Source organism: Mustela nivalis (genome assembly GCF_964662115.1).
Source record: "Mustela nivalis genome assembly, chromosome: 12".
Lineage (NCBI taxonomy): Eukaryota > Metazoa > Chordata > Mammalia > Carnivora > Mustelidae > Mustela > Mustela nivalis.
Genome location: NC_139031.1, coordinates 59,403,566 through 59,428,236, shown reverse-complemented (window position 1 = coordinate 59,428,236; position 24,671 = coordinate 59,403,566). Strand labels below are relative to the sequence as shown.

Sequence of the window (24,671 nt, the reverse complement as noted above, 5' to 3'; positions counted from 1 at the left end):
CCCTGGGGTGCTGTTGTTTCTCCCCTGATCACCAGGATGTCATGCTTCTCTCTGAAAGCACTGCCGCTCCTCCATCACCAAATTTCAAGGGGAGGCGTGTATCCTCCCCGGCCCCCGGAGGGTGCGCATGCGCACTTTGCCTGGCAGGCTTTCATGTTGCTTTCCTGGTTCATCTACAGCTCTCATCTCTTCAACCCAGAGTGTCTTTAATCTGTGATGAGGTTGAGAAGCCAGGAAAAAAAAAAAAAAGTTTCTGCCTACTTTTATCTTTTCTGTCTTATGCCTAAATGGCACCTCTTGAAAATAGTCAAGCAATTGGCATCTTGATTATTTGGTCCCTGTCTGCCGCTCTTGCCTGAGGAAATATTCATGCTTTACTGTGCTGGGGAAAAAAAAGTTTAATAAACAAACAGGTTGTCTCCCAATGAATGAAATATTTTATGCAAGTTACAAGATATATTTCTGAGCCGAATATTTTAGTTCCTTATTCCACCAGAGTCTTGTGTTATTTTCACTAATCAATCGAACAGTAGGTATGTATTAATAGGCTCAGAACTGATGTAAGTACTCTGGAGGATGCAAAAAATAAATGTATAAACACTTAAAAAATCAGTGAACCAATTGTCAAACTGAAAAATCTCTTCCTGTTTTTAATTTGTAAGCTAGTTAGAAAAGTATTTAAAAGTTGTTTAATAATAGATCTAAAAAAAAAAACAAAACAAAACTCCTGAGAAGTACTATTAGATCAAGAAAATTTTAATTTTGCTATGGACATTCCATTCCTTTCAGATATGGCGTGTAGAAAATAATGGTAGGGTTGAAATTGACCAGAACTCCTATGGTGAATTCTATGGTGGTGACTGCTACATTATACTCTATACTTATCCCAGAGGACAGATCATCTACACCTGGTAAGTTCTCCTCTTTCCTAAAATCTCGAGTTTCAAGGTGGACAGATTTTACTCCATTTACATTTCATCAAATTCCACAGGATGGGACACCTGGGTGACTCAGTGGATTAAAGCATCTGCCTTCAGCTAAGGTCATGATCCCAGGGTCCAGGTTCTCTGCTCAGTGGGGAGCCTGCTTCCCCCTCCCTCTCTCTGCCTGCCTCTCTGCCTACTTGTGATCTCTGTCTGTCAAATAAATAAATAAATAACCTTTAAAAAAAAAATTCCATGGGACAAGGGGTAGAATTATCCTATAGTTATCCCAGTGAAATTTGTATAGCATGCATGTGGTATTTTCTTTCAATATGATTTTTGACTCTGATTTGTAGCTCTTCTCCACAAGCAGGAAGGGTTAGATAAAAAATCATCCTTTCTAGGGGCCCCTGGGTGACTCAGCTGGTTAAGCCTCCGACTCTTAATTTCAGCTCAAGTCTCAATCTCAGGGTTGTGAGATCAAGTCCCTAGGTGGGGCTCCTAGCTCAGCAGGGAGTCTGCTGGAGATTCTCTTTCTTCCTCTCCCTCTGCTCCTCCTCCCACTCATGCATGCTTTCACTCTTTCTCTCAGATAAGTAAATAAATTCTTTTAAAATCATCCTTTCTAGTGTAGGAACAAGATTTTGGTATCCAAATGTAGTGTTCTTTCAGTAGATATGCGGTTAAATATCTCGCCTTCTGTGTAAGCTAACTCCAGCTAGCTAGTACTGACCACCATGCGTTCTTATTATTAAAATTCACTGAGGTCCTTCGTAATTGGAGCTGCAAAGTGGCAGTGAGGCAAACCCTCTGGGGGATATATATCATTTATGGCTCTGTTTCATACCCCAGGGACCTCAAATTGATGCATTTTTACTCTTGGTCCCCATGAAATTTGTGGCAATAAAGGAGAAAAAAAAATTGCCAGCACACCCACCTCTTAATGTGGTTTTCCATAATAATTTGAGTTAATTGAAGGTTAAGTTTACTTAGAGTCTAGTGCCAAGGCTCTGATCAGTGGGAAATGTCCAATCGGGTAAGTGAAGCATACATACCATGCTGGGCTGTTCCAAAGGGATGGGGATTCTGCAACAAATCCTATAGTGTCAGATTCTCCAACTTTTTATTAAGTGAAATCAGGGTGGAAGGTACAGGGGGGAAGCAGGATCCTACTTTTGCCTACATGATGATGGCAACATTCAGTGGGCGTACTGAGTGTACATGGACACGGGTCTCTGTTGATATGGAGACGTTTCTCTGTGGTGAGGGTCCTGCCGGATGAGAGTCACCTCCATCTGGACAGTGTAACCACTTACCACTTACCCTGACCGGTGCCTTGAGGTCAGCCAAGTTCAGGAGATGGGATGATTATCTTTATCCTATAGGCTCTTGGTGTCCAAAGGATGGTCTGGGAACCAGAAACATCAGCATTGCCTGGAAGCTGGTTAAAAATGTACAATTTGGGTTGCCTGGGTGGCTCAGTGGGTTAAGCATCTGCCTTCGGCTCAGGTCATGATCTCAGGGTCCTGGGATTGAGTCCTATATCAGGCTCTCTGCTCAGCGGGGAGCCTGCTTCCTTCTCTATCTGTCCACCTCTCTGTCTACTTGTGATGTCTGTCAAATAAATAAATAAAATCTTTAAGGAAAAAAAAAAAAAAGAAATGTACAATTCCAGGACCCACCTTTGGCCCACTAAAGCACAACATGCAATTGAACAAGATCCCAGATGATCCACATGCACTCTCCTGATTAACAGGCCCTGCACCACCTTAGGCAATGGTTCCCATCACATCCTGTCAATCATTAATGTATTTAGCTACTTGACTCTGTGTTTATGATGTCATCTTCATAGCAACCATTTTTTTGAGCAGCATGTTTGTGCCAGCAAAGTGCTAGGTGTTTTCATTATTATGTTTCTTCCTCACAACCAGGTTATTTTTGAAAAACAGAAAGGGAGGGGAGAGACTTAAGATGAAGTAACTTAACCCAAATTCCCAACTGTTGTACCTGGTGAAGGAGCATTTCACACTTTGATAAACAGCTCTTTTTAAGTCTAAAGTTGAGCGCCCCTATACCCTGGTGTAAGCTCTGTCCTTTTTTTGCAATTTTTTCTTCCAAAATATTAGCTCAGAAAAGTGTTTCTGGAAAGCATGGCCTTTACAGGGACAAATCGGTTGTTCTCAGTCAGCTTTTCTTTTGCATTCTGTTTCTTGGTCTTTCTCTCTGCTCTCTTTTGCATATAAAAAATCTAATTGATTGTGGCACTTAGCTCAGACAAGAGAGATGAAACAAGCAGCTCAAGAGCACATTTTGAAAAATTGATAATTCACCATCTACGTAAACAACTATGTGGCTGTAACGAAGACAGACTAAATTGGATGATAAATGTTAAATGCAGTTACTTTTTCTCAACTCATTTGAAAGTATTCACCGAGCACTTTCTATGCGCCAAGCACTGTGCTAGATAGATACTAAAGATACTGTGGTGAAAAAAAAAATGACTCGTGTCCCAAGATGTGATACTTTATTTATTTTTTTTAAGATTTTACTTATTTGACAGTCAGAGATCACTAGTAGTCAGAGAGGCAGGCAGAGAGAGAGGAAGGGAAGCAGGCTCCTTGATGAGCAGAGAGCCCAATGTAGGGCTCGATCCCAGGACCCTGAGATCGTGACCTACGCCAAAGGCAGATGCTTAACCCACTCAGCCACCCGGGAGCCCCAAGATTTGATACTTTAAAAAGAAGCAGGTGATTAACAGGCATTTCAATGAAGTATGAAGGATTTTAAGATAAAACCAGGCTTAATCTTTGGGGAATTCTAGACAAGATACCAAGCCCACCCGTAGGCCTCCTGGAAGTGACATCTAACTGGGAACAGAGGAGCAGGTAGGCAGGCAAGCAAATAGAGAAGTTGTACTAAGCAACGCAGGGGACATGTGCTCTAATTTACTAGTAACGACTTATGGCTGGAGCAAAGTTAGGGAGCAAAAGATAAAATCAGAGAAATCAGAAGGAGCCAACCTGTGAATGGCCTTGGAACCATCCTAGGGAGGATGAACTTTATTTTCAGGGCATTGGGAACCAGTCAAAGAGTTTGCTCAGGGAGCAATATGATTGGCTTTCCTCTTACAGAAGTTATTTTTGGTTGACATCTCTGAGAATGGGCTGATGGGAGAAGGCCGGTGGCAGGGAAGCCACTGGGAATGTGTTGCAGTAATTCAGCCAAGGGATAATGTGGCCAGAACTCAGTGTTAGAGCAACAGGGAGGGAGCGGATAAGATGAGTTTGTGGTATTAAGGCATTGGTATCAGAAAGACTGGGTATGAGAAACAGGGAAGATGACCAAATCACAGGTGGCCCCCGATTTCTGGTCCGTGCACACATGGGTAGTGTTTCATTCACTGAGATAAGAAACTCAGGAGGAGGGCAGGTTTGGCCCTTACTATAAAAAAATCAGAGGGGAAAAAGTGAGAATATGCCATATTCTTAATAATTACTCTCTTTAGGACGGGGCTAGGGTGGAAGAAGGGGTCATTTAATTTGTTCTTTCCAATTTTATGTGATCAAGGTTCCTAGGATAAGAATTTATCATTTTTTGAGATATCAAGAAGATACGTTAGATATTTGAGGGTCCTTTTGAGAGTCTTATTTTCATGGATGTTAAATATGTCAGTTTGTTAATGTTGTGTGGTTTGCAGGACTTCAAAAGCTTGGGTAAAGGCAGTGTAGAGACATTTAGAAAATAAGCAGATCTCTTGAATATAAGCTTCCAAACTAAACAGCTTCCCAGGTTATATGATAATTTTGATGCAGGAATGTAAATGGTTAAGTTTGAGGCACAGTAAAAGATGAAGGACGAGAATTAAATCAACTACTGAATACACATATTGTTGTGGCTTTTTAAAAAATTTCTGAAACCACTTGTATTCTAAAATGTGATCTTTTCTCGGGAATGTCAAGTAGTTGAAATTGAACAGACGTTGAACAATGGCAATGATGAATCTCTCAAAGCAGTAAATTCTATTTTCCTGCAGCATTTATTTGTAATGAGTAACAAGTGCCAAAGATTTATAAAGGAAAAATCATGTCAAAGTAGAGTTGTCCGCTCTCACCCCCACTACCCCTAAGTGTAGGTTTTCAAAACTGGAGTGGAGCAACTTTATTATGTCTTAGTTGTGGTGGAGTGTTTGACCCCCTGGGTCGCAGATCCATAAAGCAAATGAGTCTGAATCTGTGTGGAGAGGAGCAAGCGTCACTTTGACATGAAGTGGAAGAGGAGCTGGGGGTAAGTAGTGAAAAATTTATTAAGAGCATCAGAAGGCAGGAGTTTGGTGAGGGTTTCTAGGTTTGCTGGATGAAATGCTTCAAGGAAAAAAAAAATGGAAATTGAGACAAAAGTTTGGTAATAATGTCTATAGTCAGTTGAATGTTTTTCTACAGATTAAAAAAAGGAAATAGAGAACTAGGCAGGGAACTGCAGATGTGACAGAGAAAGGACAGGTGGTAACAGACCCCGCTATGTTACTCCCTACTCGGTGCTTCCAGAGGCTTGCTGAAGTGTTTGTTAACATTATAAGCTCCTGAAAAATTTAAGCTATTGGCATTAAATTTAAGCTATTGGCATTAAAAGACTATTTTTATGAGTAAGCTTTATTAGGGAAAACATTTTTTATTTTCTTTTGAATGTGTGCCTCACATGAGCATGTCTCCCCCCCCCCCCCAACTTTTTAGAACTTTTTTCTAGCATTTGACTCTGTTATGGTACAATGAAATATTCTGAAATCAACAAAACTTGTTTCTTGTACTCAGTGTTTTGGGGCATGTGTACGTGTGGAAAGTTAGTGCTAATCTATTCTGGGTATTGGACAAGTAGATCACTCTTAAGGTTTCAGAAGAAAAGATATGGTTGACTCCTTTTTTAAAAAGATTTATTTGTTTATTTTAGAAAAAGAGAACAAGTGTGTGTGTGTGAGTTGGGGGGAGGGGCAGCAGGAGAGAGGGAGAGAGAGAGACTCCAGCAGACTCCCTGCTGAGCAGAGGGCTCCATGCGATGCGGGGTTCAATCTCATGACTTCCAGATCATGACTTGAGCCAAAATCAGGAGTCGGACACAAAACCGACTGAGCCAACCTGACACCCTAATAGGGTTAGCTTCTGAAATTCGATTCCAGGATTAGTATTTTTCCTGCTAACCCCTAGTCAGGCAGAGGTGGGATAATTGGCTAGAAACAAACCATGCTCAGTGCTTCGGCTTTCCCCCCCCAAACTCATCAAACAAGCCGATCTCCCAAAGTTTGCTGTACAGGTTAAGCTAGTGGTTGGAGTTATAGCCACAAGGTACCTTTGAAAGAGAAATTGCAAATGAACTGGACGAACTGATTTATTGACCCCTGTCTGGGTCTCTGGTAACTGAGCCACTCTTATGGTTTTGTGCATAAAACCTTTAAAGAATTGCTAGCATGACAAAATGGGGCCACTCCGTCACGTACTTCTGATGATTCTTTCCTTGATTTTTCTGGGTCCAGACATTTGTTACTATGGTCACCAAATGCTGATGTAAAGATAGAATGCTTCTAATATCCAGCCTAATAGATGGGGCTCATATTCTACTCAGATGGATTATTTTTACTGTGGAGACAATTTCCCAAAATAGGCAGCCTCCACTTGAAATGAGACAGACCTGATTACTGAGCTAAGTTATGTAAGGAGATAAGCCTCAGTTTCTTTTCCTATAATATGAGGATAAAAAATATAATTATCATGTGGAGGTCTAGGTAATATGCAGGGCAATTCATGAGTCAAGGTTAGCACTTTCAGAAAAACGATACCTTCTCTGGCTGTATCTTGTCAAAATGGTTTCATCTTGATCTTTCCTAATGACTTAAATCTCTGAAATGCCTACACTAGAAAGTCTTAAAACTTAAATACAAGCTGGGTGCCTGGGTGGCTCAGTGGGTTAAGCCATTGCCTTCGGCTCAGGTCATGATCTCAGGGTCCTGGGATCAAGTCCTGCATCGGGCTCTCTGCTCAGCAGGGAGCCTGCTTCCCTCTCTCTCTCTCTCTCTCTGCCTGCCTCTCTGCCTACTTGTGATCATTCTCTGTCAAATAAATAAATAAAATCTTAAAAAAAAAAAAAACCTTAAATACAAGCTAATTTTCTTTACTTTGGTTCCTCCAGGCAAGGAGCAGATGCCACAAGAGATGAGCTGACAACATCTGCATTCCTGACCGTTCAGTTGGATAGATCCCTCAGAGGACAGGCTGTGCAGGTTGGGGTAGTTTCTCTCCCACAACTCACCCACGTTATTTGCTGGCCCAGTGACTACTTAAAGAACTCTCCAGTTGGGATGGGAATTTGGTCTTTCCTAAATATTACATTTTTTCATTTTGCAACTTAAATGTTCCTGCTTTCATGCCATACTACTTCTCTCAGATTCTGGAAAAGAGGGAGCAAACAAAATTGAAAAACAAAAGCAAAAACAAAAAACTAGTTAACAGATCAAAGGAACCAAAGGAATTGACAGTTATTTGACATAAAACTGTTCTACCCAAGTTATTACTCCCAGCTGATCACTTTCCAGTTTTCAGATCTTTGTAAGTGTGTAATTACTTCTTAAAAGATAATAATTAAACATTGAGGTAAATCAGATATTTTAGTACATAAAATTTAAGATGTGGACGCCAAATTTGGTCTTCTAGCTGGTTTTTTTCCTGTCTTGGTACTTGACAGTCGATATATAAAGCAAGTTAGATCTTAAAATTTGAAGTTTCATATTAACATTTTAATATTTTTACAAATTAGCAAGATGACTGAATTCTTTAAATGCACTGAACTTTCCCCTGAACAATTATATTCACTTTTGAATGAAATATTTCTAGTGAAGAACTGACATAAGTATCATTTGATTAACGTTTAAAGTATTCCTTACCAAATTATTCAAAGACTTTGAAGACATACATTGTGACTTATAAATTCTGTATTTTGTAATAAAATATTTGATACACCCAGTGAATGAATTTCCATTGTTAGTCTGTCGCATCCCAAATTCCCAATGAGATGGTAATGTTTAGTTTTATCACTAGATGGCAGTAGTTCACAGTAATGTTTAAACAACTCCAGTCCCCCATGCCTCTGTTTTAAATTCCTTTGTAGGGTATGTTAACAATAGCGAAACATTTTCAACTTAACTTTTATCTCTTTTATTTGAATTTAACAATGGAAAAATGGATCTTAATTATTTCCCCCCCTTTTTTATCTATGTTGGCAACATAGAAAAACATAACATTGAGGTTTTCTCAATGTTAAGGGAAATGCCAAGGCAGCAACAGTTTTAAGTAATCCTAGCTAACCTCATCCTAAACTTTGGGGCTGTGATTTAAAAAAGATTTCTGTGAGTTGCTACTTGCTTATTTGAATGCCTACTAATTGGAAGATCCCTGTGGGGGACCCCTGGTTGGCTCAGTCATGAGTCATGCGACCCTTAAGCTTGAGGTTGTGAATTCAAGCTTCACGTTGGGCATAGAAATTACTCAAAAAAATTTTTTTAAATGAAATGAAAAAGAAAGATGCCTGTGACGTTAATTATTTTTAGTGCTATGTGTATGCATTTATTTGGGCTTCTAGAAAAAGACACACCAGGGTGCATAAGACAGTTCAATTTTAAATAAAATAATAATTAAAAAATAATTGAAAAATTGAAATAATTTTAAAAATAGAGAGCTAACACAAAAGTTGAACTCTTTATGTAAGAAATTACATCAACAATTTATGTAAGAAATAAGAAACTCATTTCTAATCCAATGTTTGGTGTTAAACTCAAGTGAAAGTAAATAATTTACCATTTACTTTCTTTAATTTCCTTGTCCTGAAAAGTCCTTATATTACATATTTTTAGAGTGTTTATATCAAGCAAATCTATTACCATCCTTATGAATAAAAAGTAGAAAACAAATTCTATTTATTTTTGCCAGAATTTGATGTTTGGAAGCCAGATTGTCATCATCTTTTCATCTCATGGTTACAGAGATGTAGAAATAATGAGTATGCTTTGGTGTCGTCTTATTTTTGGAAGCATTTAAATGCACATCTCCTTACCTTCTGAACAAGTTCCAAAATATTTCTGAAACAAGTGTGTCACTACACAACTGTCAAGTGTCGATGCTCTTGAAAAAAGAGTAATTTTTACAATGGTGTACATCAGCACTTTGCTGTCTTTTCTCTTTTGGAGATGTACATGAACACACTTACAGCTTTGGACTTTCTGGAAGCAGGACATGGTGCCCTACGGTGCTGTCTCCCCCTGGAAGAAATAGTTCAGTGTGCTGTGTCTGGAGTCAAAGACGCTTAACTCAGCCAGAAAACCGTGCTTCATTAGCATTCACCTATATTTTCTGTTAATCACCATGCCTCCTGCTCTCAATTTCCTATTTATTTTTTATTGTTTGCTTTGTTTTCAAAAGAGAAGATAACACGTGTGGAAATACAACCTTCCTTCGTTGCATCCTTCCTTAGGTTTCTTTTATCCTCTCTGCTCCCAGATCCGAGTCTCCCAAGGCAAAGAGCCTGCTCACCTGCTGAGTTTGTTCAAAGACAAACCGCTCATTATTTACAAGAATGGAACATCAAAGAAAGGAGGTCAGGCACCTGCTCCCCCTACACGCCTCTTTCAAGTCCGGAGAAACCTGGCATCCATCACCAGAATCATGGAGGTAATGCCATGCTTTCAATCAAACGTGCCCTATTTATGGACTTCCCGGTGGACCTGAGCCATCAACAAATATTAGTCTTCAAAAAATTGGCAAGTAGATTCCCTCTACTTCAATAATTAATCCATTGTTCACCAAAACCAAAACAAAACAAACACACACACACACACACACACACACACACACACACAAAACCCACAAAACAAAAACAGGAGAACCAAGTAAAAAGTGAACTCTGGATATCAGGCCTCTCACACTTTTCAACTGCATTGTACTAAAAACAATAAATAAATAAAATAAAATTTTAAGAATGTAACAAATCAAATGGTCAAAGGCCTGAAGCTTTATCTTTTAGAAGGGCCTGGAGGAAGATGGATGGCAGGTGATGGTCGGGTGGTCACAGGGGAAATTCAAAAGGGAAAACCCTTGTTTGTCCTAGTGTAACAAATGTGGAAGGCAGGCTTCACTGTATTGGTCTGCAGCCATAACTCAACCAGCCAAATAAGCTGTCTCTGACTGCAGCTGGGGAAACAATCAAACTCCATGTCACAGGTCAGAAGACAAGAAGACCTCATGCATGGACCAGCCAGCAGGCCCAGGTGTCTAATGGCTGAGTGTTTTGACCTCTGGGACCATCCATCACATTACATAATCCAGACACCTCCATCACTGTTGAAATCCACATCTCCCCAGTCACCCCTAAACTGCCCACCACATTCTGTAATCCCCACACCTGGACCTACCTGCCAACCCTTCCCCTTGGCACAAGGCATTCCGCCGAGCTCTTGAAACCAGCTGGGCCGTGACATACCTTCCACCTGCAATCTCTTCTCTGAACCAGCCTCCCCTGTACCTTCTTGCTCTGTGGCATCCTCTGAGGACACAGATTCCCATATAGCCCTCGCAAGGGCAAGTTGTTTTTCCTCAGTGCCCTCTTACCAGGTATGGGGGCGAGTAGGGTACCCTCCTGGCCCACTCTTGCCTCCTTGACTTTTGTCCCTCTTATCAGACTTCCCTCCCTCAACATCCTGTGCCGTCGTCCATGGAGCCGCCAGCCCTTCCCCTCTTATTCTTTGGTGACTTCAGCCATTGTCTCACTGACTCCATCCCTCTGGCTTCTCTCATCAAACAGACTTGTCCTTGACCCCTTTTATCTCACACTCATGTGGTCCTGTACTGAAATTTGCTATAACTTTAGCACCTCGAACATCTAATCTCCGACAACCCTCTCCTGTCGTTTGGTCCCTTTACTCTAGGATGCACATTCTAGCAATTTCCAGTCTCAAACCTAAGTCCCTGAACCGTCTCCATCCAACACACCCTTCATGTCTTCCCTCTCCAAACCTCCAACACACCTGCTGTCCACTGAGCACGGAGTCAGAGTTCTCAGAGAACATAAATGTAATCACACAAGAGTCACCTCATCTACTCCCCTCCATTGTCACCAGCGTGCTCCTGTCTGTACACATATATTCTCCTTCCTGCCTGTTTCATGAAGTGAATGTAATTTATTTATATTTAATAATTTGTAAGTATTTTATAATAGTTCCTTAGATATAAATAATGATAATTTTATAAATTAATATCAATATACTCTTACCCATAAGTTAGCATTACAAAGTAATGTTTGTAAAAAGTAATATATCGGTAAATAAATTAATACATATTTATTATGTAAATAAATAAAATGTGACTCCTGCCCTGAGACCAAATTCCTACCCCTACCACTACCCCCAACTTCTGTCCCAGTCCTCTTGACTTCCTGCGGACTTTCCCGGAGTTCCCCTCTGTCCCGTGCTCTTACCTCACCTCCAGTGCATCATGAGGGCAGACAGTAACCTTTCTCTTCCCTGTCATCAGTGTATTCTTCTCTTCTGGATCATTTCCTTCAGATAACAAGCATGCCTTCAAAACACTCCCATTTTCCATTAAAAACCCTTCTCTTAACCCCGACCCTCCCAGCTACCATATCCTTTCTCTGCCCTCCTTAAGAGAGCACGGATCCTCAAAAGCATTGGCGTCATTCCCTCCCTCGTCCTTACATGGTTAAGACTCTTTGTTAAGCCGCTCTCCTCGGGCGTCCTTCCAGCCACTCCTAGCATTTTCCAGTACTGTGTACTGCGTAGCATTTACCTAGTACCTGCGTTTCACGGAGACAGGAGTTATCTTTTCTAACCCCTTTCCTTAACCTTCCACTGGCCTTTGCCACAGTCACCCTTCCCTAGCTTCTTGAAACACTATTTTTTTTTTTCACTCAGCCTCTGAAGCAACCACACTTACCAGTATTTCTTCCAAGTTTCTGAAGAGGTTTCTTGCACCAGTCCAGTTTCTGCTTCTCCTCTGCCCGTCCTCCAAAACCCCTAGGGCTCAGTCTTGGCCCTCGCCATGGCGATCTCATTCAGTCTTATCATTTAAATGCCATCATGTATATTGACCTCATCTAGAACATTCTGTACATGGATTCTCATATGTTCTATTATGACTAATTTTTTTTTTAATCTGTCAAGGTAACCATTGAGCTTTCCTCTGTAGGCACTCTTAGCTGGTTTCAGATGGAAGAGTCTAGAACCCTTGCCTTCCTAGTCTCTTTCCCGCAGGCATGTCTTTAAGAGGCATGTGAGCTGCTTGTGACCTGGTTCCTTTGTTGGCTTGTAACCTCTCAAACTGGCCTTCACGTTCCCAGCCTCTCTGAAGTGTGCTCATCAAAATCATTGTAAGGCTTTCTGTTTTCATCTCCTGGGAGGCTAAAGCTTTGTGATATTCTATTTTGGAACTAATTCCCCGAAGCCACACTAGTCTGTGTGTGGGTCATTGTCCTCTGTCTGTCTATCCTCCAAGCTCTTCCCTCTGTGCCCGTAAGGAGACATTTGGAGGAGAAACTGGCCGTGCGGGTTCCTATCAGTCTCCGTCATCCCATCTGGCAGATTCCTTTAAATATGGGTCCAAGAGGCCTTGTTCCTCCTTCAAAAGGATGATACCCACATCCCTGAATGTTAGCAACCCCTGCAACACATCCTTAACATTTCTAACAGACTGTGTGTCAACTGTACTTTAATAAAAAAATAAATAAATAAAAAATAAAAGTTTCAACAACTGTTCCTTCCTCCTCTAAGGCTCTCTCTGGAAACAGGGTCCTGGTGAGCCTGGTGAAATTCAGCTGTCCGCATAGTTGATGGCACCTCGACCCAGTTGGCCAAACACCATCATCTGACACCTTCTTGAAATACTCTCAGAACACCAGACTTGTATTTCCTTCCTCTCTCGTGGCTGTTCCATCTCAGACGTGCTCACTGGTTCTTCTTCATCACCTTGAGTCCCACGATGGTGCCGAAAGTCATACACATCCTGTTATAGTCACATGGCCATGTGGTCAGAGGCTCTCACAGAGTCTGACAAGAGTCACAGAATCCCAAGACCGTAGACATGAAGGCACAAGCCCATCGTGGGGCCCTCGGGCTCACTCCCAGGCCTGAGACTGCACCAGCTTGCCCTGCCCTGATGTTCTGCCTTCTGCCTCCTCCTCAGGTCAGAGTCCGGGCCCATGTGGGTCCTCCTCATTCCCCTGTGGCCACAGGGAGCACAGCTGTGCTTTCCTGGCCCGATTCCAGACAGTGGCCACAGCTTCTTGCTTGAAAGGAAAGGTCATGTCAGTGCTGTTACTAATCTACTATAGCCTTTTACAATTTGAGTTATAATTTATCTGAGCTTGGAGAACCCTTTAGTGAATTTGCATTGTTATCTCTTTGCCAACATTGGATTTCAGTCCCTGTTTAATGATTTTTTATGATTTTATAATTTTTTTTCTTTTTTTTGATTTTATGATTTTTTATGATTTTTATGTTTTGTGGGGTTTTTGTGTGTGTGTGTGTGTGTTTTATTTCAATATAGTTAATGTACAGTGTTATATTAGTTTCAGGTGTGCAATATAGTGATTGAACACTTCCATATATTACTCAGTGCACCCATCCCTCCACCCACCACATCTCTGGTAACCCTGTTTGTTCTCTATATTTAAGGGTCTGTTTTTCAGTTTCTTTCTCTTTTTTCCCTTTGTTTGTTTGTTTTCTTTCTTAAATTCCACATATGAGTGAAATTACCTGCTATATTTCTTTCTCTGCCTGGCTTGTTTCCCTTAGCCTTATATTCCATAGATCCACGTGTGTTGTTCCAAATGGCAAGATCTCATTGCTTTTTATGGCCGAATAATCTATATATCCTGCTTCTTCTTTATCCACTCATGTATCAGTGGACACCTGGCCTGCTTCCATAATTTGGCTATTGTAAATAACAGCTCAATAAACATAGGCGTGCGTGTCCTTTCGAATTTGTGTTCTCAGATTCTTTTGGTAAATACCCAGTAGCACCATTACTGTATCATGGGATAGTTCTATTTTTAACTTTTTGAGGGACCTCCATTCTGTTTTCCACAGTGGCTGCACCAGTTTCCATTCCCACCAACAGTGCATCAGGGTTCCTTTTTCTCCACATCCTCACCAACATTAGTGTTTCTGATTTTAGCCATTCTGACTGGTGTAAGATGATACCTCATTGTGGTTTTGATTTGCATTTCCCTGATGAGGAGCGTTGTTGAGCATCTTTTTCATGTGTCTTTTGGCCATCGAATGTCTTCTTTGGAGAAATGTCTATTCATGTCTTCTGCCTGCTTTTGATTGGATTATTTGTTCTTTTGGTGTTGAGTTACTTAAGTTCTTTATATATTTTGGATACTAACCTTTTATTGGATATGTCACTTGCAGATGTTTTCTCCCATTCAGTAGGGTATCTTTTAGTTCTGTTGGTTGTTTCCTTTGCTGTGCAGAAGATTTTTGTTTTTGTGTGTGTGTGTGTGTGTGTGTTTTAATGTAGTGCCAATAGTTTATTTTTGCTTTTGCTCCTCTTGCCTCAGGAGATATATCTAGAAAGACTTTGTTATGGCCAACATCAGAGAAACAATGCCTCTGCTCTCTTCTAAAATTTTTATAGTTCTCACATTTAGGGCCTTAATCTATCTAGAGTTACTTTTTGTGTATGGTATAGGAAAGTGATCCAATTTCTTTTTTTTTTTTTTATCTTTTTTTAAAAGAGACTTTATTTATTTATTCATGAGAGACAAAGAAAGAGAGAGAAAGAGTGGGAAAGGGACAAGCAGGCTCCCCATGGAGCAGGGAGCCTGATGTAGAATTTGATCGCAGGACCCCAGGATCATGCCCTGAGCTGAAGGCAGATACATAACCAACTGAGTCACCCAGGCTCCCGGAAGTGGTCCAGTTTCATTCTTTTGCATGTAGCTGTCCAGTTTTCCCACACCATGTGTTGAACAGATAGTCTTTTTTCCCATTGCATATTCTTGCCTCTTGGTCAAAGATTAATTGATCATATAAGCGTGGCTGTATTTCAGGGCTTTCTATTCTGTTCCACTGATCTATGTGTCTTTTTGTGCCAGTACCATACTGTTTTGATCACTACAGCTTTGTAATGTATCTTGGAAGTCTGGAATTGTGATACCTCTAGTCTTGTTTTTCTTTTTCAAGATTGCTTTGGCTCTTCAGCATCTTTCATGGTTCTATACAAATTTTAGGGTTGTTTGTTCTAACTCTGTGGAAAAATACTGTTGGTATTTTCACAAGGATTGCATTAAATCTGTAAATTGCTTTGGGTCGGTGTCCCTTTGATTATTTGGAAAACCTCGTAAATAGGGGAGAGAAAAACTGAACATCTTTATTTTTTAAGATTTTTATTTGTTTGACAGAGAGCTCACAAGTAGGCAGAGAGGCAGGGAGAGAGGGGGGCGGAAAGCAGGCTCCCTGCTGGGCAGAGAGCCCGATGTGGGGCTCAATCTCAGGACCCTGAGATCATGACCCATGCTGAAGGCAGAGGCTTAACCCACTGAGGCACCCACGTGCCCCCAAAACTGAACATCTTTGCTTTATGTGTGTCATTTGTATCTATCACACCCACTTTCCAAACATCACTTACAGTCAATGCCTATTCTTATGGTTTCTTTAAATATTATCTTTGTTCCTTCTCATTTAAGTTTGGCCAACTTTATTCATAGAGCCCTCTGCTGCTGTCTGTGGGCAGTTGAACATAAAAGTGATACAGAGCAAAGTACTACTACTGTTACTAATGCCAGAGTGGTGTCCTAGTGCCACCCTGGAATCAGGACAGAAGGTAACGGATGGTTTGTTTCTGTCACAGCTTCTCAGACATCTTTATTGAGGGAGTAGTGGTGAATCTGAATCCCTCTGTTATTTTTCTTTATACTCTAGGTAGATGTTGATGCACAGTCTTTGAATTCCAATGATGTTTTTGTCTTGAAACTGCGACAAAACAATGGCTACATCTGGATAGGAAAAGGTGCCAGCCAAGAGGAGGAGAGAGGAGCAGAGTATGTGGCAAGTGTCCTCAAATGCAAAACCACAAAGATTCAGGAAGGCGAGGAACCAGGTGTGTACTGTGGGGTCAAGGACACTAGCCAGGACTTGTATTTGGTATAATTGCTAATCATTTAATTTTAAAACTTTTTCATAAACAGGGCTTTTGTAAAAGTTATAGGGCATTACAGATCCTTCCCTTAGTTGTAAAAGTGGGTGATGGAACCTGCTATATTTAAGTAACTTCTTAACATTAAAGTCAAGATGAAATAATATCATTTGTTAATGTAAAGACAACACCGGCTCTGGGCTCCTGGAAGTGCATTGGCTAACTCATTGTGTTTTTCACAGAGGAGTTTTGGAATTCCCTTGGAGGGAGAAAACACTACCAGACTTCTCCACTGTTAGAAACCCAGGCTGAAGACCATCCACCTCGGCTTTATGGCTGCTCTAACAAAACTGGACGATTCATCGTGAGTGTCTTGCAAAACACGGGGTTAGAACCGAAGAACATTGGGAGAGGCATTCCCATGGGGCTCTCACACTTTTCAGCCACGTCAGTGCTCTGATTCTCAGTTTTAGCTTGCTTATCTGCAAACAGGTGATCATCTTAGCTCTACAAAAGTTCATTTTAAGAGTCCATGACATAATGGATTTGAAAGCATAGGAACACCGTAAAGTACTACATAAATCAAGCCGCTTTTAAAAATATCAACTACTTGGCACCTGTGTCAGCATGAGGCTGTAGCTCTATGAATATGCATATGGTTGGATTTACTAATTTAATAATTTGACACTTTCTGTGGGAAACTGTGGTGGTTTCTGATCAAACTGTGTCAGTTTTACACTTCAGTTTCCCAGGGAATAAAAAGTTTCACCATGTTGACTGACTAGAAATATTATGAAAATATTATGATCATTGGGCAGAATCATAGAAAGCTACATATGCACCTGCAAATTGAGTGAAATCAGCAAGAAGGTTTTATTTTATAGTCATTCACAGGCTTTGAATTGCAGACATTTCAAAGTGTCTGGTGTACAAGACTGATTTTATATCAGGCTCTAAAATATCCTGGGGTGCATCCCCTCATCTCAGTTGAAGTGTAAAAATTCTGTTTTCTTTGTTTGACATGCTAGCCTTTTGAGCAAATATTTTGCTTAAAGAACAGACTTCTTTCTTATGTAAAATTTGATACAAAGATTTGGTCACCATGTCCTGGTGAATACAAACTTTATTTTTCAACACATACCCATGAATTGTCTAAATCATTCCCCAGCTACATTGCTTGCTAGAAATAAAATGCTTTGAGGAAGAAAATGCTCATGTTCAAACCAAACTTGAAGATTATAAGAGATTTGACCTAAAACTTGAAGGTTCAAATTAAAGATTCAAATTGTGATAAATATTTGGTTGTTGGGCACCACAGTTGCTCACTGACTTTCTAGGAAATCCATGTATTTTAGAAACTTGCCAGAAAAAAAATCTGTTACTTTACTCTTTTGACTGTTGATTTGATATGGCATCTAATCAACTTTTTTCAACTAACATTTCTGTAATTTCTTATTAGTATTATTTGTTATTATTGTTATAAATAACAAGCTTGTCTCCAATGAAGATGTATTTTACAAAAATAATGCCTAGGCTTTGTTTTCAATCAGGTTTAAAAAAATCCGTTAGTCTTTGGTTTTGTCATGGACATATTTAAGGGAAATATACTTTTCCTTTACACCTACTCATTTTCTTGTTTGATATTTGGAACTCCGACTATTCCCTTCACAATTTAAAGAAAAGAAATGTGACTGATTTGATTTGAAGTATTTGATCTAGTTATCATCATCAAAAAGCAGGCCTTAGACCTATAGATTCACATAAGATAGCAGAGCCTGTGGGTTAAAAGCATAGGTTTTGGAACCAATCTTGGTGATATTACTTACTACCTGTGTGACCTTAGTCTGGTTACTTACCCTCTCTGTGCTGTGGTATTCTCACCTGTAAAATGGGGATAATCCTAGTACCCACTTCAGAGAGTTGTGTGAATATTAAATTAATTTTTCATATAAAGGAGTTAGAACAGTGCCTGACATGGTATGATATTTAAAGTTTTATTTTTTTAAATCATTATGTGATTGATAAATATTCTGTAAAAAAGATAATATAAACTAAGTTTTTGCCTTCTGTAAGTAGTTTTTGTCTGTATTTTATATAACAGTCTCAAAGTTTCATCAGGTTACAATAAATATGTATTAAGGTCAGAAGGCTGCAGGTTGCCTGGGACCAAGTTTATCTAGGCCTGGCCCAGCTGGAAGGTTCTCCTTTGGACTACAGGTTGGATCCGTGCCTGTTTTTCCCATGACTGAGCCCAGGAGCACAAGAGGGTCCCTGAAGAGTCACATTTGCTGATAAGACATGGCCAAGGCCAAGACTATCTCCACTTACTCTACTGTACTACAGAGTCACACAGCAGAGGGAAGAAGTGAAGAGTTATGAATTATAGCCCTGTCTACCATACCTTCCTAAGGGTCAGGGGCTTCGTTATCCAGAATCCCTTAAAAATTTGGAACTTTGGATTCATACCTGCCCACTGGTAGTGTGTGCATTAAACTAACCCTCCCTAGCAAACTTTAAAATTAACTACAGAGAACATGATTTAACACATTTAAAATAATAATAATAATAAAACTTTGCATATGGAATATCATTGTGTCAAAAATTGTTGATTTAGGCAGCGCCTGGACGGCTCAGTCGGTTGGGCATCTGTCTTCAGCTCAGGTCATAGTCTTGGAGGCCTGGGATGGAGCCCCACATCAGGCTCTCTGCTCAGCAGGAAACCTGCTTCTTCCTCTCTCTCTGCCACGCATTCCCCCTACTTGGGCTCTCTTTCTCTCTCTGTCAAATACATAAATAAAATCTTAAAAAAAAAAAAAAAAAAGAACTGTTGATTTTGAAAATGACCAGACCTATTGATTTTATTAAAATAATCTTGACCTACAAAATAAAAGGCAACTGAATACTTAGACCATAAGTTCAAATGTCTTTAAGGACTAGGAAGGCAACGGAGATCTGTGAAGCAGCTTGTCACAAGGGACTGACAGTGGAACTGTGGTCAAACGGACTATAGACTCCCTGAGGCATTCCAGTGTCACGTTTGTCATAAGCACTGTGCTTCCCAGATCAGATTCCGTCAGCTTGTGAGAGACGATTAAACAAACAAATAATTACCTAAATATTTATTACCCAGAAAGAACAAAAACATGGCTACCAAGCTTTATTTTTATGGTGTTTTAAAATAATATAATGCATTGGTTCCCTATATATTAGAAAAATTATTGCTTTACTGTTTGATCCTAAGGCTTTTTCAAACATTTCAGATTGAAGAGGTTCCAGGAGAGTTCACCCAGGACGATTTAGCAGAAGATGATGTCATGTTACTAGATGCTTGGGAACAGGTAAAATCATAATTGGTGTGTTTATACTTGGGAGCTGGCAAAACCGGCTTTGAAAAATGGCAAGTCTAATAATAAATGGACTTGTGAGTTTAGGCAACATTTTAGAAAGACTCAACACAGTTTGGCAAAAAATAAAACTGATACCTGTGGCAAATTGATTTCCAAATGTGGAAAAAATTCCATGCTACCGTCTGGGGCTGTGTAGTTTTAGGCATAAAAGTTCTATTTTTCATTTATGTGTAAAATTCATTCACTCCTAATTTCTTCATGCATTCATCCATTCATTTAAGTAGCAAATGTATTCGTGGGTACAATGCCTTGGGGGTACAGTACCACGGCAAAGTCAAAGATTTAGAGTTTTTCTTGAAATCCTACAAGGAGTCATCATAGGGGACCTTTCCCCTGGGGAAGAAACAGATACAGAATAGTCGTGACTCTATATAGAAAATATGTTGCTGTTATGTGTGGCTTTATTTGGGAGGAAATGAATGGGGATTTGGCATGCCGTATCTGATAGTTGGGGTTTTGTTGTTGTTTAGCCTTTGTGTAAACTGATAATAATAGAAGGGAAAAATAGATATATTAGGGACTAAAATGTATGGAACAACTATGATACCTGCATCTGAATTAGGCCTACTCTTAGAGTCAACATCAGTAAGTAAAAACTTCTAGGTCTGTTCTTAATTGCTAACATCATTTGGTTATATTATCCCTTATCTTCCTGGTCTAGAATTAACATGTTAGAATTTGGAATCTAGTCACAGATTGTCCCCAGGTGAATGGATCACATAGTTGTAGATATGAAATTTAAAACATCATGTCAATAAAAACATCTTTGTGTGTTAAGAATTATAAGAGGGGGCGCCTGAGGGGCTCAGTGGGTTAAGCCTCTGCCTTTGGCTCAGGTCATGATCTCAGGGCTCTGGGATGGAGCCCCAGATCTGGCTCTCTGCTCAGTGGGGAGCCTGCTTCTCCCTTTCTCTCTGCCTGCCTCTCTGCCTACTTGTGATCTCTGTCAAATAAATAAATAAAATCTTAAAATATATATATATATATATATATAATTTTTTTAAAAAGAATTATAAAATAGGGGCACTTGGGTGGCTCAGTGGGTTAAAGCCTCTGCCTTCAGCTCAGGTCATCATTCCAGGGTCCTGGGATCGAGCCCCGCATCGGGCTCTCTGCTCAGTGGGGAGCCTGCTTCTCCCTCTGCCTCTGCCTGCCTCTCTGTCTACCTGTGCTCGCTCTCGTGCTCTCTCTCTCTCTCTGACAAATAAATAAATAAAATCTTCTTTTAAAAAAAGTAATAATAATAAATCTTTTTTAAAAAGAATCATAAAATAAGGAGCACATGGATGGCTTAGTTGGTTAAGTGTCTGCCTTTGGCTCAGGTCATGATCCCAGGGTCCTGGGATTGAGCAGCTGCACCTCCCCACCCGCCCCAAAATCAGGAATCTCTGCTCAGCAGGGAGCCTGCTTCTGGCCCTCCCCAAGCTCTTGGGTATGCTTGCTCTCTCATGTGCCAGTTCCCCCACCTCTCAAATAAATAAATAAAATGTTTAAAAATAAATTAAGGTAATTCAAAAGAATTTTCAGCATTGAAGTTCACAACCTATGCATTTGACAAGAAGGATACATACAGAATACGTAATTATATCAGTTTTTTTTAAAAAAAAACTCAAAAAATTTTAAAAACCTCAATATTTAAATACTAAACATTGTAGCACTTTTACCAAAGTGTTAGAAGATACAGTTTTAGGTGTACATTACAGGCTTAAGGCAGAGGCTTTGCAAGGGAGGCTGAGGTCCCTGCAGGAGAAAAATAATATGGGGATAACGACTGCCTTACATACATACCTTAAAGGGGCGGCTGCAGAAAACAGCCAATGTATTGTTTTGAGCAAGTGTATGAACTAGAAAATACTATATAAACCTGAAATATCAGGATGTGAATTCTGGAGCCAAACTGGCTGGATATCAGTTTCGAGTATCTCCCAGTAAATGCAAACATTGGGAAAGTGATGGACCACCTTCCCTGTACCTCCTTCTCCACGTCCCTAACTTGGGGGCTTGCTGGGAAGATGAATTGAGCCATGTGGGAGAAGCTCTTGGTATAGGGCTTGCACCGAGCCAACACTCCCCAAACAGTACGTATTATTGTTTCGTTTTTCAGATTTTTATTTGGATCGGCAAAGACGCCAATGAAGTCGAGAGGACAGAATCTCTGAAGTCTGGTAAGCGAGATCCCACGGACAATGATGGCATTTACCCTGAGTGCTTATTATGAAGTTCCTGACTGCTCTTTTCCCCACATTCTTCAAAATCACATATTAAAACCAGGCAGAATCTAATAAGCTTTCTGAACTGAAGTGTAATGGAATTTTTTTGAACTGAAGAATTTCAGAATAAGAATAATGTTGTGTTACCTAATTTAGAACATAATTACATCAATTTATTCTACAAACTTCAAATACACTTTATTATAGAACTAGTAAAACCTCTGTAACTATGATAACCTAGATTTTTTTAAAAAAAATTCTTTTTGAGTAATGCTGCTCTTTCTGGGACAATTTTTTATTTTTAAAATGTACAAGAATAATTATGCCATAAGGATAATTCTATAAAGTTTGAAATCTTTTTAGGCAATCATTAGACTTTATGTGCAATCCATGGCAGATGAGAGAAATCAATAAGGAATTGTTCGTATGGAACAGTATTTGGCTCTTCAGGGCAATGAAAATTTGACTCATTATTTTTATTGAGAGACTTTTCATTCCATAGTTACTTTAGTTTAATCAAAACTAAGTGACCCTATGACCCAGCAACTGCTCTACTAGGTATTTATCCAAAGGATACATATATAGAGATTGGAAGGGGCATAACCACCTCAATGTTTATAGCAACAATGTGCGCAATAGCCAAACCGTGCAAAGAGCTCGGAGGTCCGTAGACAGATGAGTGGATAAAGGAGATGTGGGACATATATATGTATATATATGCATATATATAATGGAGTACTACTCAACCATCAAAAAATGAAATCTTACCATTTGCAACAACATGAAGGGAGCTAGAGTGTATTCTTCTAGGTCAGAAGACTTAAGACTGAAATAAGTCAGAGAAAGACAAATACCATATGATAAGTCATATGTAGAATTTAAGAAAAAAAAAAACAGATGAACACAGAGGAAAGGAAGGAAAAATAAAATAAGAGGAAAACAGAGAGGGAAGCAAACCATAAGAGACCCTTAACTATAAGGAACAAAGAGAGGGTTGCTGGAGGGGAGGTAGGTGGGGAGTGGGGTAACTGGCTGATGGGCATCAGGGAGGGCATTTGAGGTAATGGTACTGGGTGTTTAAATGCAATTGATCAATTCTACCTCTGGAACTAGTAATAAAGTATATGTTAATTAAACTGAATGTAAATAATTAAAAAAAAAAAAACAACTAACTGAATATGTTTATCTTTCAATTCTTTATAGCCAAAATGTATCTTGAGACAGACCCTTCTGGAAGAGACAAGAGGACACCAATAGTCATCGTAAAACAGGGCCATGAACCACCCACATTTACCGGCTGGTTCCTGGGCTGGGATTCCAGAAGGTGGTAAACGGGTTTTTAATAGGAAAAAAAAAAAAAAAAAAACAATAAAAAAACCCACAAATATTTTGGAGCCACTGTCCCATTGCTATTTTGAGGGGAAGAAAGGTTTTTTGTTTATTTGACTTTAGAAAATTAACCTCAGCCCTATGACGATTTTTTAATGCCTTGTATTGGTTTGGAATTCTTTCTAAACTAGAATTTTCTTATGTCAGTATTTTGAAATAACCTAAAGTAATTTTTGTTACAGACCAATATTAGCTCTGCTGAAAACTCATTTGTATCTTTTTATATGACCTTTTAAAGGTTTGAAAAGCTATGCATAGTCTAGGGGAGTTTATCAGGGAATTTTATAATTCAGGAAACTTTAACCAAACTAGTTCTTTATATGCCAGAGATGTAAGCCATAATGCCTTGAAGGTTTTTCTCCTTCCCATGTGCTGTGTTCAAAAGAATTGTATATTTGCAATGAGGTTTATGTTAAGATGGTTTAAATGTTTGTTATCTGCCTTCTTCTGCCAGTGTGACTCTGATACCATTCACTCCTAAGTATCATCTTCTAAGAGTAACTTTACCATTTTTGCCTTTTTAAAAGCCTTTGAAATCACAGCTTTTTCATGACAAAATAATTACAGTCTCATCTGGTTAGATATATGTATTTGACAGTACACGTTTAATACCACAAAGGTTACATAAGAAAAAATTCATTAATGCTGTCTTTCATCATTAAAATGCATCTCTTTTGGAAAGGTTTTCTGTTGTGACATTTTATTTAAATATGACATGTGAGTTAATGACACAATTAGTTTTAAGGTTAAATACTTTTATGCATAAATAAATACGAATTTAATATTTCTTAATTCATCCTCATTAAGTAGTCAAAATTAAACAACTTTTCCAAGGTTACATAATTATGAAAGATTTTAAATATCAGTGCATATGAAATCTGGGTCCTGTTAAAGATGAACTGAGGTGTATTAAACATTTCAAGAGTTTATCTGAACAAAAATCAATTTGGATTGGGCAGTGCCAAACTAAAAGCAGTTAGGAGCCTTCTACCAGCAGGAGTGCAGGGAAAGAATTTTCTAGAGAAAAAGCAAAGTAAGGAAATTATTTTTTAAAGATTTTATTTATTTATTTGTCAGAAAGCGAGAAAGTGCAAGCAAACTCAAGCAGGGGGAGCAGCAGGCAGGGGAGAAGTAGGCTCTCTGCTGCACAGAGAGCTGCACGCAGGACTCAGTCCCATGACCCTGGGATCATGACCTGAGCCGAAGGCAGACACTTAACTGACTGAGCCACCCAGGCGTCCCAAAGTAAGGAAATTCTTGATTGGCTAGGCTGAACGCCCAGTTGGCTGTTTGCGAGGGTTGTCCTCAGGTTTTGATTTTGTAACCTTGAGGCATCTGTAGGGTTAGATTTTGGTTTGCCGACATAGGTCTCCGCAGCATTAGAGGCACGACTCAGTCTAATGGCCTCCTTGTTTAAATGATTTAACAGACCCCAGAAGATAGGAGTTGGGCCAGAAGGAGGAGCACTAGTAAAGCAGAAACGAACTTTGGCAGTAGGCTAGGAGGTGACTCGTGGAGAAGCAGGAGTCACATTTCCATGGAAAGGGGACTCAG

General features: G+C 39.6%; 1 protein-coding gene across 1 annotated transcript in view; it reads left to right on the top strand.

Moving 5' to 3' along the window:
* SCIN (scinderin) overlaps positions 1-23,802 on the top strand; it is a 76,649-nt gene extending 52,847 nt beyond the window's left edge. Inside the window, exons 9-16 of the mRNA XM_082692712.1 lie at positions 790-911; positions 7,101-7,191; positions 9,461-9,631; positions 15,898-16,075; positions 16,354-16,475; positions 19,372-19,449; positions 21,623-21,683; positions 22,932-23,802. Coding sequence (XP_082548838.1) covers positions 790-911; positions 7,101-7,191; positions 9,461-9,631; positions 15,898-16,075; positions 16,354-16,475; positions 19,372-19,449; positions 21,623-21,683; positions 22,932-23,059 — 951 coding nt within the window. The 3' untranslated portion in view covers positions 23,060-23,802. The remainder of the gene's footprint in view (positions 1-789; positions 912-7,100; positions 7,192-9,460; positions 9,632-15,897; positions 16,076-16,353; positions 16,476-19,371; positions 19,450-21,622; positions 21,684-22,931) is intronic.
* Positions 23,803-24,671: the final 869 nt, after the last annotated feature.